Below are 12256 nucleotides of genomic sequence, written 5' to 3'. Positions count from 1 at the left end.
CCTCATGGCAGACAGTCTCTCCTTTGCTGTCCTGGCCACTGCTCCCTTGCAGTGTATTCAATAAACATATCTCCTGTAAAAAAAAAATAATAATAAAATAAAATTGTATTTGTGCCTCATGTTACATCTGTCTTGGACAGCATTACTCTAGGAGTCCTGTGGCTTGTTTCCTCACTACAATTTGCTCTAATCACTTAATTACAACATAATGACATAATTATCTCCCTGATGCCTTCCTCAACCACCCTAATTAAATTGTACCCCCTTTCCCTTTGGCCGCTTTAGTTTTCTCCTTAGCACTTAATCACCGACTGACCTATTACAGATTTTACCTAGTTTTTAAAATTTATTTAGTATTATTATTTAGTATTATTATTTATTACAGATTTTATTTACTGTTGATCTCCCCTATAGAATGTTGGCCCCATGGGGACAAGAATTTTCACCTGTTTTGTTCACTGCCCTGGTCCTGCTCTTTGACCAGGAACTGACTCAAAGCAGACACTCAGTTTTGAATGAATGAATGAGTGGTACAGATTTGTCCCATTACTTGGTCAGTTGGGTCAGAATTGCCAAGACTCTGCTGGCCCTATTTATGGTGACGCCAGGGAGACCATGCCTTTTCTTGGTTGGGGACAGCGTCTTGGTGTGGACAATATGCACTTGATGTGAAAACAGGTCAGGTTTGTGTTCTGGTTTTTCCAGAATCTGCTGCTTCCTGCCCCTCTCCCTCAGCGTCCATTCCCCCTTCTGGACAGCTCCTTGGTTTTCTTTGGAGACTCACTTCTCCCCCATTTTCAGCGCATATGATTCAGGGAGGGCTGACAGCAGCCCCCAGGAAAGCAGGTGACACGGGCCAGGGGAGCCAGCTTTGGGCTGTAAGGGAAGAGTGATTGTCCTGTTGGCTGCTGAATTGGTGGGATGTATGCTTAGAGGTTTTGAGGGGCACTCTGGCTACTGCTAGGTAAGAGTGAAGCCAAACCAGAGGAAAGAACTGGGAGAGATATCATTTGTGCCCCCGGATCCAGCTGTCCTTGCAGCCTGAACTTTTCAGTTATCCCCCCCAAATCAGTTCCCATTCCACTTAAATCAGTGGGAATTGGGCTTCAGCCTCTTGTTCCCTGTGTGGCCTCGGGCCAGGGCTTCCCCTTTATAGCCTCAGCTTCCATTCTGTTAAGTGGGGACACACCATTGGGTGGTTGTGAGCATTAAGGAAGGGATGTGTGTTTAGTGTATATCCAGGAGCCTAGCAAGGGTTCTGCCTCTGTTCTTGAGTCTAGTCCTGTTCTACCTCTTGTCCTGATAGCATAAACTCTGAGGAGAGGATGAGCTTCGACACCTGAGGCTGGGGACTAGACTACAGGACTGAGCCCTGACAATTCAGCTTGGTGTCATCAGGACCCTGGGGAAGGGGGGTTTCATAATCCTACACCAGGGATGGCCCAGCCTGGGAGCCCGCCATGTACCATGTTTGAATGGAGAACCTGTACGGATGCACCTGTGCCTCTGCCTGAGGAGCCTTGACAGGCAGAAGAGACTGGAAGTGGTGGGGAGTTAACATCTCCAGGAACAGTCCTTAACCAATGAGAGATGGAAGCTGGTACATAAATGGCACAACTTCTTCACCCTTTTGGTGGACCAACTTTGAGTGTGTCCCACACAGTCTCGCAGAGGTCCCTAGTGGGATGGTGCCCCAGATGCCCAGAGCAGCAACCAACTCATTAACTCCCTTCCCTGGCTCACTTTCCCACTCCCCTATCAGTCTGCCTAGGGGTCACCTCCCTAATAAATTACTTGTGCTTGAATCTTTGCCTCGGGGCCTGGGGGACCCCAATCCAAGATGGGCTGATTCAGTTCTGTGTTGTACACTCAAAGCAAAGAGATCTGTGGAGGGGGCTGCCCAGACACCAGGACTGCATCCCAAATTCTGAGTTTTCAAACACCCAGTATCCTCTGAATGTTTGTGCCTCCCTCAAGATTCATATGTTGAAGTCCTAACACCCCAATGTGATAGTATTAGGAGGTGAGGCCTTTGGGAAATAATTATGTTGTGACAGTGAATTCGTCATAAAAGGAATTTGGAATCCTTATAAAAGAGAGCTCCCTGCCCCTTCTGTCATGTGAGGACATAGTGAGAAGGTGACCATCTATGAAGCAGAAAGCAGGCCCTCATCAGATAGCCACTCTGCTGGCACCTTGATCTTGGACTTCCCAGCCTCCAGAACTGTGAGAAATAAACTTCATTGTTTATAAGCCACCCAGTCTGTTATTTTGTTAGAGCAGACCAAATGGACTAAGACACATCCTTGGACATTGACCATTTATTACATATGTCTGGGCCATGTTCTCAGATTGGGGGGGGACCATTGACATAGCTGAGCACCAGATGAGGTGTCCTGGCCAGTCGGGCAGGAGAGCAGCAGGACCCCCCTGATGGTGGCAGGAGCAATGTGGCACCCACGAGGAGAAGGAAGAGGAGGAGAATGAAGAAGGTCAGGGACCACCTGGATGCAGGAGGAGGGGCTCTGTGAAGAGAAATGCAATGTTGAAACTATGGTGCGCTGCCACTATGAGCCCTGTACCCCCCTACCCCCAGACCCATCTCCCGAGCATCTCACCCAGGGTCTACCTCCAACATCACATCCTGCAGGTTGGGAGATGCCTGCTTCTTGTCCTAAGGGGAGACAGCAGCCAGCAGCAGAATGGATGGAAGGGACACTTACTCTGGACTCTTCCTTCCTACCATAAGACCTATGGGGCTGAGTTTATTTTTCCTTCTTTCCTGGAACCCTCCCAACCCTCTCCAGTGTAGTGGATATCTCTGCCTGCCCTCCATCCAGTCTTCCTTCTCCTGGTAACAGTGGCTCAATTTGCACAGTGGGTGGAGGGTATCAGGCCGCCCCCCTCTCAGCCCTTCAGGTTCTTATGTGGCTGACCCCACACGTCTCCACTTCCGTGACTGGGCATGTGAGCCAGATCTGGCCAATGAGAGCACTCCATCAGTTTGGCCACTGTGATTGGTTCAGGGTGCAGGCCATGACCCAAGCTGGGCAAGTGGGAGGCAGCCCTGGGACATTGCTGCCAGCAGGTAGGTGGCACTCTGCTTCTCCTTGGGTGGGCATACCAGTGGGAAATGAGTATTCAGTATTGGGCGAGTATTGGGGTGGCCATTTGCTGAGAAAGAATCCACCTTGGAGAAGTAGAGCCTGAAAGAGGAAAGGACTGAGCCCTGACAGCATTTGAGATCTCTTCAGCAGCACCCAGCCTTGTCAGTTACATGAAAAAAATTACATCCCCTTTATTGTGTAATTCCATTTGGGTTAGGTTTCTGTCACTTGCCATCAAAATTCCAGAGTGATACAGCTGGCATACAGAGTGATACAGTGAGGACCATCTCACCTGAGGCTTCCGGAGCAGGGAGCGTCTTCGCTGACCTGCTAAGTGTTTCCGGTGGCTGAAGCCCGACATGAGCATGTCCTGTGGGGAAATAAAGGTGTGGGAGTTCTCAGAGAACTAGTGACAGATACAAAGTTGGGCAAAGGCCAAGACGGGGTTGTCACAGAGGTGAGATTCTGGGGGAAGAAAAATATCTCAGGGAGAGACAAGAGAGGGACAGAGTCGAAGAAACCGAGAAGAGACATTACTTATTCATTCACTCAACAAATATTTAATGAGGGTCCATTACATGCCGGCACTGTTCTAGAATCTGAGGATGTGGTGGGCATGCAAATAGGAAAAGTCCTGGCATCCACGGACCTTATATTCTAGCAAAGAGAGACTGTACATTAATAAATAAATGTACAATGTCAAGATGTGGTAAGTGCTGTTAGAAAATAAAGAGGTTAAGGAGTGATAATGTTTGGAGATCAGGACAGGCCTCTCTGAAGAGGTGAGATTTGGGGAGAGACTGGAATGAAGTGAGGAAGTGAGCTGGGCATGTGTCTGGGGGCTTTGAAATAGGAGTGAATTTGGAATGTTTGAAAAACCAGGAGGCTGAGATAGAGGAAGACACAGAGACCGAGAGAGGCAGGGGGAGGGAGGGAAGACAGCATTGAGACAGCAAGAAAGAGACACTGAGAGAGATAGAGGGAGACACAGAGCCACCGAGACCCCCTTGAAAGGGAAGTACCCTACTAGGAGGCACACAGAGGTATCCCAAGGGTGCCTATGGAGGAAGGGTGTCCCCTACCTGCTCTCACCTCAAGGCCTTGTCCCCTGCCCTCGGGGACCCTGTGGCCACATAGCTCACAGGGAGCTCCTGGTGTCCAGGCTGTCTTTCGCCCCAAGGGCCTGAGGCCTCCAACATCCCCTGCCGGGTCCCACTCCAACTCTGCAGGAGTAGGGAGGCTACTGGGTGCCCAGGCCCCACCAGGTCCTGGCCCGTCCAAGTCCCCCTCAACTTCCAAGTCCTGGTCCAGTGTACTGGCCTCCTCGAACACCTGGTCAGGGGACAGAGTCATGGGGGTTGTGGAATTGGTACCTTGGGTGGGGACTGCCAGGGTGGGCCATACCAGGCTGTAGCTGACCAGCTGGGCCTGCAGCCACCACAGTCGCCGAAAGATGCCGTCTCGGTGGGCTCTGAGGGCCCTCAGGACCTGCTCCAGGGATGCCCGGGCCTGAGGCTCACTCCGCTGTGCCAGCCCCTCACCGAATGCCAGCAGTGCATCTACACGCTCAGCTGCTCCACATAGGTCTGCCTGTAGGGCCTGGGGACAGAAGGTTGGACACCACTCCCACCCCCCACCCACACACCAGGAGCACCAGAGATCAGCTACCTGGAGTTATATCCCTTCCCCCTTCTCTTACCCAGACACCTAGAACATGGAGTAAACACATTTCCCATCCCAGGAAGCTGGTACCCATTCCTGAGGCCCTGCCCACCCTCCCATACCGTTGCCTCCCACTGCCCACCTGCAGCTGGACCATCCCGCTCTGGGCTGATGCCCAGGGCCCCAAGCCATGCTCTAGGTCCTGCAGCCGGAGGCCCAGCCCCAACAGGCAAAGGGATAGGCTGTCCTGCTCAGCCTCCAATACTTCCTGGCCAGAGATGAGGTGCTGGGGAACACAGGGGACTGAGTCAGGGTCGGTGGGCCAACCCAGACCTTGCCCCCACTTCCATTGCCACCCCTCTTCTGCAGGCTCCTTCTGTAGCAGAGTCCATCTCTGGTCTGCACCAGGGCTGCTCCCACCTGGAGTCCTTCCCAGTGGAGCCGGGCCTGGACAGAATCTCCAGGTTTTCAAGGCTCCTAGAAGTGTGGACATAAGGGGCCTGGGGGTCTGAACAGAGAGTGGGTGATGGGGCTGGATATCCCCACAAGGAATGGGACTGCACCAGGGTCAATGACGAGCTAATTCTCTCCCAGTTGGCAAAATAATAAAGATTTTCTATAGTGATTGGTAAAGAATCATTTTCTGGAGTGTCCCTCCCCCCACAGATGCCCAACACTTTTCCAGAATCATCACCTCATGCCCAGTTTGGAGGCCAAATTCTGGGGGAGAGGAGGTGGGGGCTGGCACAAGGGGGCCTGGATCACCTCAGCTCACCTCACGGTGTCTGCCCCCAGCTGGGTCCTCACTGGAAGAGGGTGCTGGCAATCTCAGGGGACCAGCAGCAGGCTCAGTGCCCCTCAGCCCACCCTGGAAGTGTTCGGGAGGGTCCAAGGAGTCTTGCCCCAGTTTCTGGGCCTGTTCTGGTCTGGGAGGTAGGAGGCATTGACAGGCCTCTGGCTGAGCCTAGGTGTCCATTATCCACCCTACCCTACCCCTGTCCTTAGGTGCCCCTCCCATGTCCCTAGGTGATCATAGCCATAGTACCTCCCCCCCTCAAAATGCCCCTGCTACTGCCTCCACCCTTTTGGGACCTAAGTTCCAAAGCCCAGCCCCTACCTGATTCTCTTCTCTCCAGATGCAGGGCAGATGGTGCATCTAGCAATGTCCAGTTCCCTAGGGGCTCCAGCGGGGTAGTTGAGGGGCTCTGAGGGGAATCTAGGGCCCAGAGGTGGGGGGAGGGCCATAGCTGGGAGCCTGGAGACAGACAGTCAGTGAGGATCCCCAGTGAGAGTTATTTTCCTGGCCAGGGGCATCCCCCCAGACCTCCTCAGCAGGACTCACACAGGCCTGAGGCAGCCAGAGGCTTGGGGGCAGGCTCAACTCCACCTCCTCACTAGCAGAACTGGACTCAGGTCATTTGATGCCCGGCTCAGGTGGCAGCAGCACCACTTAACTCCTTCTTCCCTAGCCTGCCAGTTAGCGGAACCTCCCAGGTTCACCCCACTCATCCCACCTAAGGGGTTTCCCGATACAACCCTGACCTCTCATGAGCCATGGATTCTGCCCCACTCAGGGACCTGTACATCTGACCCCAGGACCCACACCATCCAAGGTCCCAGACACCGTACCCCTCAGGAACCCGCATCTGCCCCTGCCCCCCCCCCCCCCCACTCCATCCAAAACCAAAGAAAGATTTTTGTTGGTTTATTTGAAACGGGGCCTCTTCCTGTAGTTCCCACAAAGTTACTGGGAAAATAAATAACCCGGAGGAGGGGGAGGGGGGAGCCATCTCTGCCCCAGGGTTCCAAGGTCACAGGGTTACAGCTGTCAGGAGGTGGAGAGCCCGGGAATGTGAGCAGGGCGGGCGCCTGGCATCACTTGCTGAGCAGGAGGCCGGTGCGCAGCACGCGGGGCACGCGGCGGATAGTCAGCGAGACGCGCGTGCCACGGACCAGGCTGGCTCCCGGCCGCGCAGACGGGCAGGCGGCGGCGTTGGGTGGCAGGGAGGTGGCGTCCAGCGCATCTACTCTGGCAGCTGCGATGCCGTGAAGGAGGCGCGTGTAGGCGGTGCCACGGAGCACCAGGAGGCTGCGCGGTTCCAGCAACAGCGAGGTGGTCGGCCGGGGCGGGGACCGGGGCTGCGGGACGGGATGAAGCTCAGCGGGCCCCTCAGAAGTCAAGGGGGGTAGTAGTCAGCAGAATTTAATGGTCAGAGGGGCAAGGGTCAGCGAGTTCCCAGGGGCAAAGGCTGAGGGGCAAGTGTGCTCCCACGGAGCTTTGCAGGGGAAATCCTACGTGTCTCAGTTTGGGGGGGGGGGGAGGGGGGAAGGGGGGCGGGGAGCGAGGGCAAGCAGTCTCTTGGGAGGGGGCAGGAAAGTGGTTGCAGATGGGGGTGTCTAAGGGAATTGCAGCTGGGATCCCCAAGGGATTGGGACTTAGACCCAGGGATCTGCAGTCCTAGGAAACGGTGGAACTGGACTGAGGGCTTGGCTGAAGCTAGGAGGGGCAGGGGTTGGGTAGTAACAGTGAGGTGGTGAGGAGCCAGTATGGTCTGGGCCTGTCTGCAGACATCGGGATGCTTGAGGACACCCACACACTGGAAGGGGATGTCAGCCTACCCAAGAGCATGTAGGGCTAAAAGGAGCAGCTGGGTGTTCAGGGGAGTTTCTGTGAACCATGAGGTATCAGAAATGCATCACTGAGAGAAAGGTCAGGGAAGCCACTATCACGAGCAACCCCCACAGAAGGGAGTCAGTATATCTGGGGGGTCCTTGAGCAATCAGTCATGGGTTGAGGCCCCAAGAAGAATCTGATGGCGTCCTTCAAGGCAGATCTACACTATTGGAGTGGCAGAGAGGTCTGTGTTGGGGAGCCTTGTGCAGCAGGCAAAGAGAGGATGTCTAAGAGGATGTCAGGAACAATCATCAGTAAATGGTGTTGGGGTATCCAAGGATATGGGTGTCTGTTGGGAGTATTGGGGAGTCTTACTTAGGTTATATGGACCTTGGGCCATTGGAGCACTCTGAACATGTGGGGCCAGGGGATCTGTGGGGCATCGGGGCATTCATTTAGCAGGTGAGGCTACTGGGGTGTCTATAGATATCATTTCTAGGGCACCCTGCAAATGGATGGGTCTGGAGTCTGGGAGGATATGGGTGTACTCCTTGAGGGGACCGGGGAAGGTGTCTGGGAGAGTTCAGGGGTACCCTGGAAGCAGGAGGGACTGGGGCTTCTTGGAGGATGTGGGATGTCAGAATGCCCACGAGTGGCTGGGGCAGTGTCTCAGGGCCCACCTGCTCTGCAGGGTCATCGTCCTTTGGCTGCCGCGGCTCGTAGAGGTCCAGCATGGTGTGGGAGCCCAGGCTGATGGTGCTGACGGTCGGGTAGTAGAGTGGCCCGTCCTCGTGGGGCTGGGGAGTGGGCACCAGGGCTGGACAGGGCAGGAGTCCACACCCCCCCCCCCACCCTCTGGGGCTCAAGGAGGGCACCCCAGCTTGGGATGAGGTGGTGAATGCCTGGTTGGGGTATGTGGCTGCTTAATGAGTAGAGGTGGGTCAACATAAGGCCCTGCCCCATGGTGGATCGGAAGTCTGGGGGTCGGGGTGAAGGTGTGTGGTTACCATGATGCCCTCCCCAGGCAGATATTGGTTCACAAGGACGTGGTTGGCTGGGAGACCTCCAAAAAGGCTGAGGTCAGATACTTTGTCCACGTAGCGCTGGAGCCACAGAGGCAGCCGCTCAGGAACCATCCCCCGGGGATGGGGGAGCCCACCTGGGAGAGGGGAATGGGGTCCTGAGGACACCCAACCAAGGAGCCCTGGCACCTGGAACCCCCATTAGGGATATTCTAGTGGTTGGCAGTACTCTGACCCTTGGGAACCTGTGACTCTGGAGATCATTACCCCACGCCTCCAAGGCTTCCTGACTTCTCCAAACCCCTGGCCACTTTGAGATATCCCAACTTATCAGGAAATCCCTAACCTCTCAGAACCTCCACTCACCCCTCAGAATCCGCCTGGCCCTGGGAACCCCTTGAGCCCTCATGGACCCACCCAGTGTCTTGACTATCCAATCTGAGTCACCTGCCCCAGCCTATATCCCCAAATCACCCATGCCCCCAAGGCAGGGACACTTACCCCAATTCTGTAACTTCCTCCCAGAGAGCTGGGTCCACTTTGGCTTTGGGGCATTGAAGACCTAGGAGGTGGGGAGGGGATCAGTCCTTTTTCAGGACCACCCTCACTGATCCTACCACCCAGTTCAACATAGGGCCCTCTACTTGGGGTGGAAATGGGTCATCTCAGAATCTCTGGGATTATTCTCTGAGATAGAATGTTCCCAGGATTGTGTTGTTTGACCTCTACCCTGTGTCTACCAGGGTCAAGGAAAGGAACCAGAGCTACACAATCGTGGTCTGAAACTACTCAGAGTTCTGGGCTGGACTGGACTTTTTTAACCCAGCAAAGTGTGCACTCTGTAATTTCCTGAATCCTGGGCTATCTCAGCACAGCCCGACTTCTGGAACCTCTTTGCTCCTATCACCTGAGGGAGAAAATGTGCTAAGCTGGGCTGTCTCAGCATAGCAGAGAGTACTTTGAAAATGCTCCACTGCCGGGTGTCTGGGTAGCTCAGTTGGTTAAGTGTCTTGGCTCTTGATCTCGGCTCACATCATGATCTCACAGCTCTTGGGATTGAGCCTCGCTTCAGGCTCAGTGCTGAAGAGCGGAGCCTGTTTGGGATTCTCTCACTCCTTATCTCTCTGCCCCTCCCCCACTCACACCTCTCTCTCTCTCTCTCTCTCTCTCTCTATCTCAAAATAAGAAAGAAGGGCGCCTGAGTGGCTCAGTCGGTTAAGTGTCTGACTTCGGTTCAGGTCATGATCTAGCGGTTTGTGAGTTAGAGCCCCGCCTTGGGCTCTGTGCTGACAGCTCAGAACCTGGAGCCTGCTTTGGATTCTGTGTCTCCCCCTCTCTCTGCCCCTCCCCTGCTCACAATCCATCTCTCTGTCTCTCAGAAATGAATAAATGTTTAAAAAAAGGAAGGGTGGAAGGGAAAGAAAGAAAGAAAACTCTCCACAGCCAAGATCCCAAAGGTCTAGAACAGGCAATCTCCAAGAAATATGTACTCTATTCGATAATCTCATTCCTTTCACAGTTATGGGGCTGGAAGGGGCTATCTCAGCACAAGAGTCTGTGTTCTGTAGCTAACTTATTCCTGGGACTCAAACTAGACAACACTAGTTGAGATAGCACAGGGAAGATCTGTGCTCTACGACTAACGGTCTGAGACTCCAAAGGATCTGAGCTTTTTAAATTCTTCTCTCCCTAAACCTTAAGAATAGAATACAGAATACTGGGCTATCTCAGCACAGGTGATTTGAGCTTAGTAACCTTATTCCCAAGACTCAGAGTGTATGCTGAGCCATCTCAGCAGAGGGAAGAGTTTACTCTGTAGCATTCTGATTCCTGAGTTATGTCAGCACAGAAATCTGAAACTGCAAATTCCTAATTCCCCAAACCTCAAGGGCCTGAACCGGGCTATCTCAGCCTATGTTTATAACCTCCTTTTCTCTATGATAGCAGGATTGGGCTATCTCAGCACAGAGGGTATAAGACTTGTAACCGTGTTTCTAGCATAACGAATCTGATCTCAGTAACATGTTTTGAAGGCTGCACTGGGCTATCCCAGCACCGGGAGTCTGAGCTGCGTAAGAACTAGCTTCCTCAGAATCAGTTTGGTTTCTTCTAAGCTTCCTGGGAAAAGCTCTGACACACCCCAGCAGGTCCTGAGAGAGGAAAAGGGAAGATGAGGGATGGGTGCTGGATGTCACTCTCCTTCCTGCCAGGATCTTTACTGTAGCCTTAGGGACTCTCACACAGAACCTGGAGATTGGAGAGGGATCTGGGAAGGAGGGAAAAACAAACCGGAAGGGTGTTGGGGTTACCTGTCGAAGCAAATACTCCTCCTCTTCCTTGGAGATGAAGTCAGGGACATAGTAGATTACAGGTGGTGCCTAGGATAGAGATCCCCATGAAGGTGTGGCCCTTCAACCTACACCGGGGCTCTAGTATCACTGAGCAGACCCTCCCTCTGAAGGGTCTCCAGATGTTCCCAAACAGGCTAGGGCCTGAAGTCAAAGGACTAATGCCCATTTTGGGGGTGGGAAGTGGGGGTGAGGGTGGGGCTGAACCCTGAGGGTAAGAATGAATTTGGAGGGAAGGAGCAGTCCAAGCCCACAAACTCAGGAGTCGGCCTGCCTATCCCCACTCTATCCCCCACCCTCTAGTCCCCACCTTCACCCTCTGCACCCCCAGTCTGACAACCTGTTCCACCCTGAATGGTTCCAGGGCTGGGACCCTGGCATCCTGATCCTCCATGGACACCAACTCCATGCACCCAGTCCTGTGGGGGAGGGGAGGATACTCTGAAGTCACCAAGCCTCCCACCCTCAGGCTATGATCCCATTTTCTGCTTTATCAAGGGCCAGGGCCTCACCTTGGCCCTACAGTGAAACTCACTTGGTTTCTAAAACCTGAGTCCTCAGCATCTCAAAAGCCACCCGGACACAGTGAGTACCCAGAACACTGCCCCAAACTTCATCCACAATGGCCCACGAAACTACACATTTCTGCCCCTTAAGCCTCTCACAGAGAATATCCTCTGACCTCACTGGGAGCCTTTCCCAAGAGCTCCACGCATAGCCTCCAGGGCTGCACCCCAAAGCCCCTTCAAACAGTTTGAGATGCCATCCTAACAACTTCAAACCTGCGACCATGAGTCTGGGTCTCTAACAACATTCAAACTCCCCATGCACCCTCCTGCCGCCTCGAGCCCTTTCAGATGCCCCATTCTGAACACCCGCGTGCCCCCAATCTGAGTCTCCTCAGACAGGTCCACTCTCAGTCTCCTCGGATCCCCCCACTCCGGACCCCTTCACACTTCCCCTCCCGAGCGCCCCTTCCCTGTAGCAACCTTGGGCCTTTAGTCCGGAGCTTGACTCCTCTCAAACCTTCTTCCCTACCTGAACCCCTTAGACTCTCCACCCCGAGTTTTCTAGAATTCCACAGTCTGAGTTTCCCTGGACTTCCATCTGAGCTTCCCTAGATCCCCATTCTCAGCCCTCTTGGACACCCATCTCCGCCCCCCAGCCACCCCCAAATCTGACCGTCCACCAGAGTACCCCTCCAATACCCGAATTAAACTACCCCATTCCCTTCCCAGTCACTTCCGCTCCACGTTCCTGACGCACGTTTTCTCAAACCAACGGGAACTCTCAAAGGTCCTAAGGGTCCGCCTTCCACCCAATCGGCGCTCTCACCCACTATTGCCCCGCCCCTTCACTCTCGTCTATGATAGGCTGCACCTCCTGGCCTCTGAGCCACTGGGGATCCTTCGGAGACGGGCCTTCATCTGGTACTGACCAATCAGAACTCCAGAACCCAACCCGCCCACACAGTGGAGTGGGCCCAGATGGGAGGGGTACCCT

General features: G+C 54.0%; 2 protein-coding genes across 4 annotated transcripts; both read right to left on the bottom strand.

Moving 5' to 3' along the window:
- Nucleotides 1-2306: 2306 nt before the first annotated feature.
- SYNE4 (spectrin repeat containing nuclear envelope family member 4) lies at nucleotides 2307-6831 on the bottom strand. Of its 3 annotated transcripts, none has more exons than XM_045441151.1 (9): nucleotides 6723-6831; nucleotides 5887-6024; nucleotides 5545-5695; nucleotides 4912-5055; nucleotides 4512-4706; nucleotides 4190-4439; nucleotides 3400-3477; nucleotides 2619-2674; nucleotides 2307-2525 (listed from the first exon to the last, which is right to left on the bottom strand). In XM_045441151.1, the coding sequence occupies exons 1-9, from the start codon at nucleotides 6791-6793 to the stop codon at nucleotides 2325-2327; spliced, it is 1284 nt and encodes a 427-aa protein (XP_045297107.1). In that variant the 5' UTR covers nucleotides 6794-6831; the 3' UTR covers nucleotides 2307-2324. The 3 variants fall into 3 exon arrangements, with proteins under 3 accessions (XP_045297107.1, XP_045297108.1, XP_045297106.1); XM_045441152.1 differs by having other exon boundaries at nucleotides 4200-4439; XM_045441150.1 differs by lacking the exon at nucleotides 6723-6831 and adding an exon at nucleotides 6112-6647 and having other exon boundaries at nucleotides 4912-5277.
- ALKBH6 (alkB homolog 6) lies at nucleotides 6799-11736 on the bottom strand. The gene is made up of 7 exons (XM_045441229.1): nucleotides 11289-11736; nucleotides 11094-11172; nucleotides 10715-10783; nucleotides 8907-8967; nucleotides 8391-8542; nucleotides 8064-8142; nucleotides 6799-6908 (listed from the first exon to the last, which is right to left on the bottom strand). Exons 1-6 carry the CDS (start codon nucleotides 11543-11545, stop codon nucleotides 8077-8079), a joined length of 684 nt encoding a protein of 227 aa, XP_045297185.1. The 5' UTR covers nucleotides 11546-11736; the 3' UTR covers nucleotides 6799-6908; nucleotides 8064-8076.
- Nucleotides 11737-12256: the final 520 nt, after the last annotated feature.

This window comes from Leopardus geoffroyi, chromosome E2 (assembly GCF_018350155.1).
Source record: "Leopardus geoffroyi isolate Oge1 chromosome E2, O.geoffroyi_Oge1_pat1.0, whole genome shotgun sequence".
In the NCBI taxonomy this organism is placed as follows: Eukaryota; Metazoa; Chordata; class Mammalia; order Carnivora; family Felidae; genus Leopardus; species Leopardus geoffroyi.
This window is presented reverse-complemented; position numbering and strand designations above follow the sequence as displayed.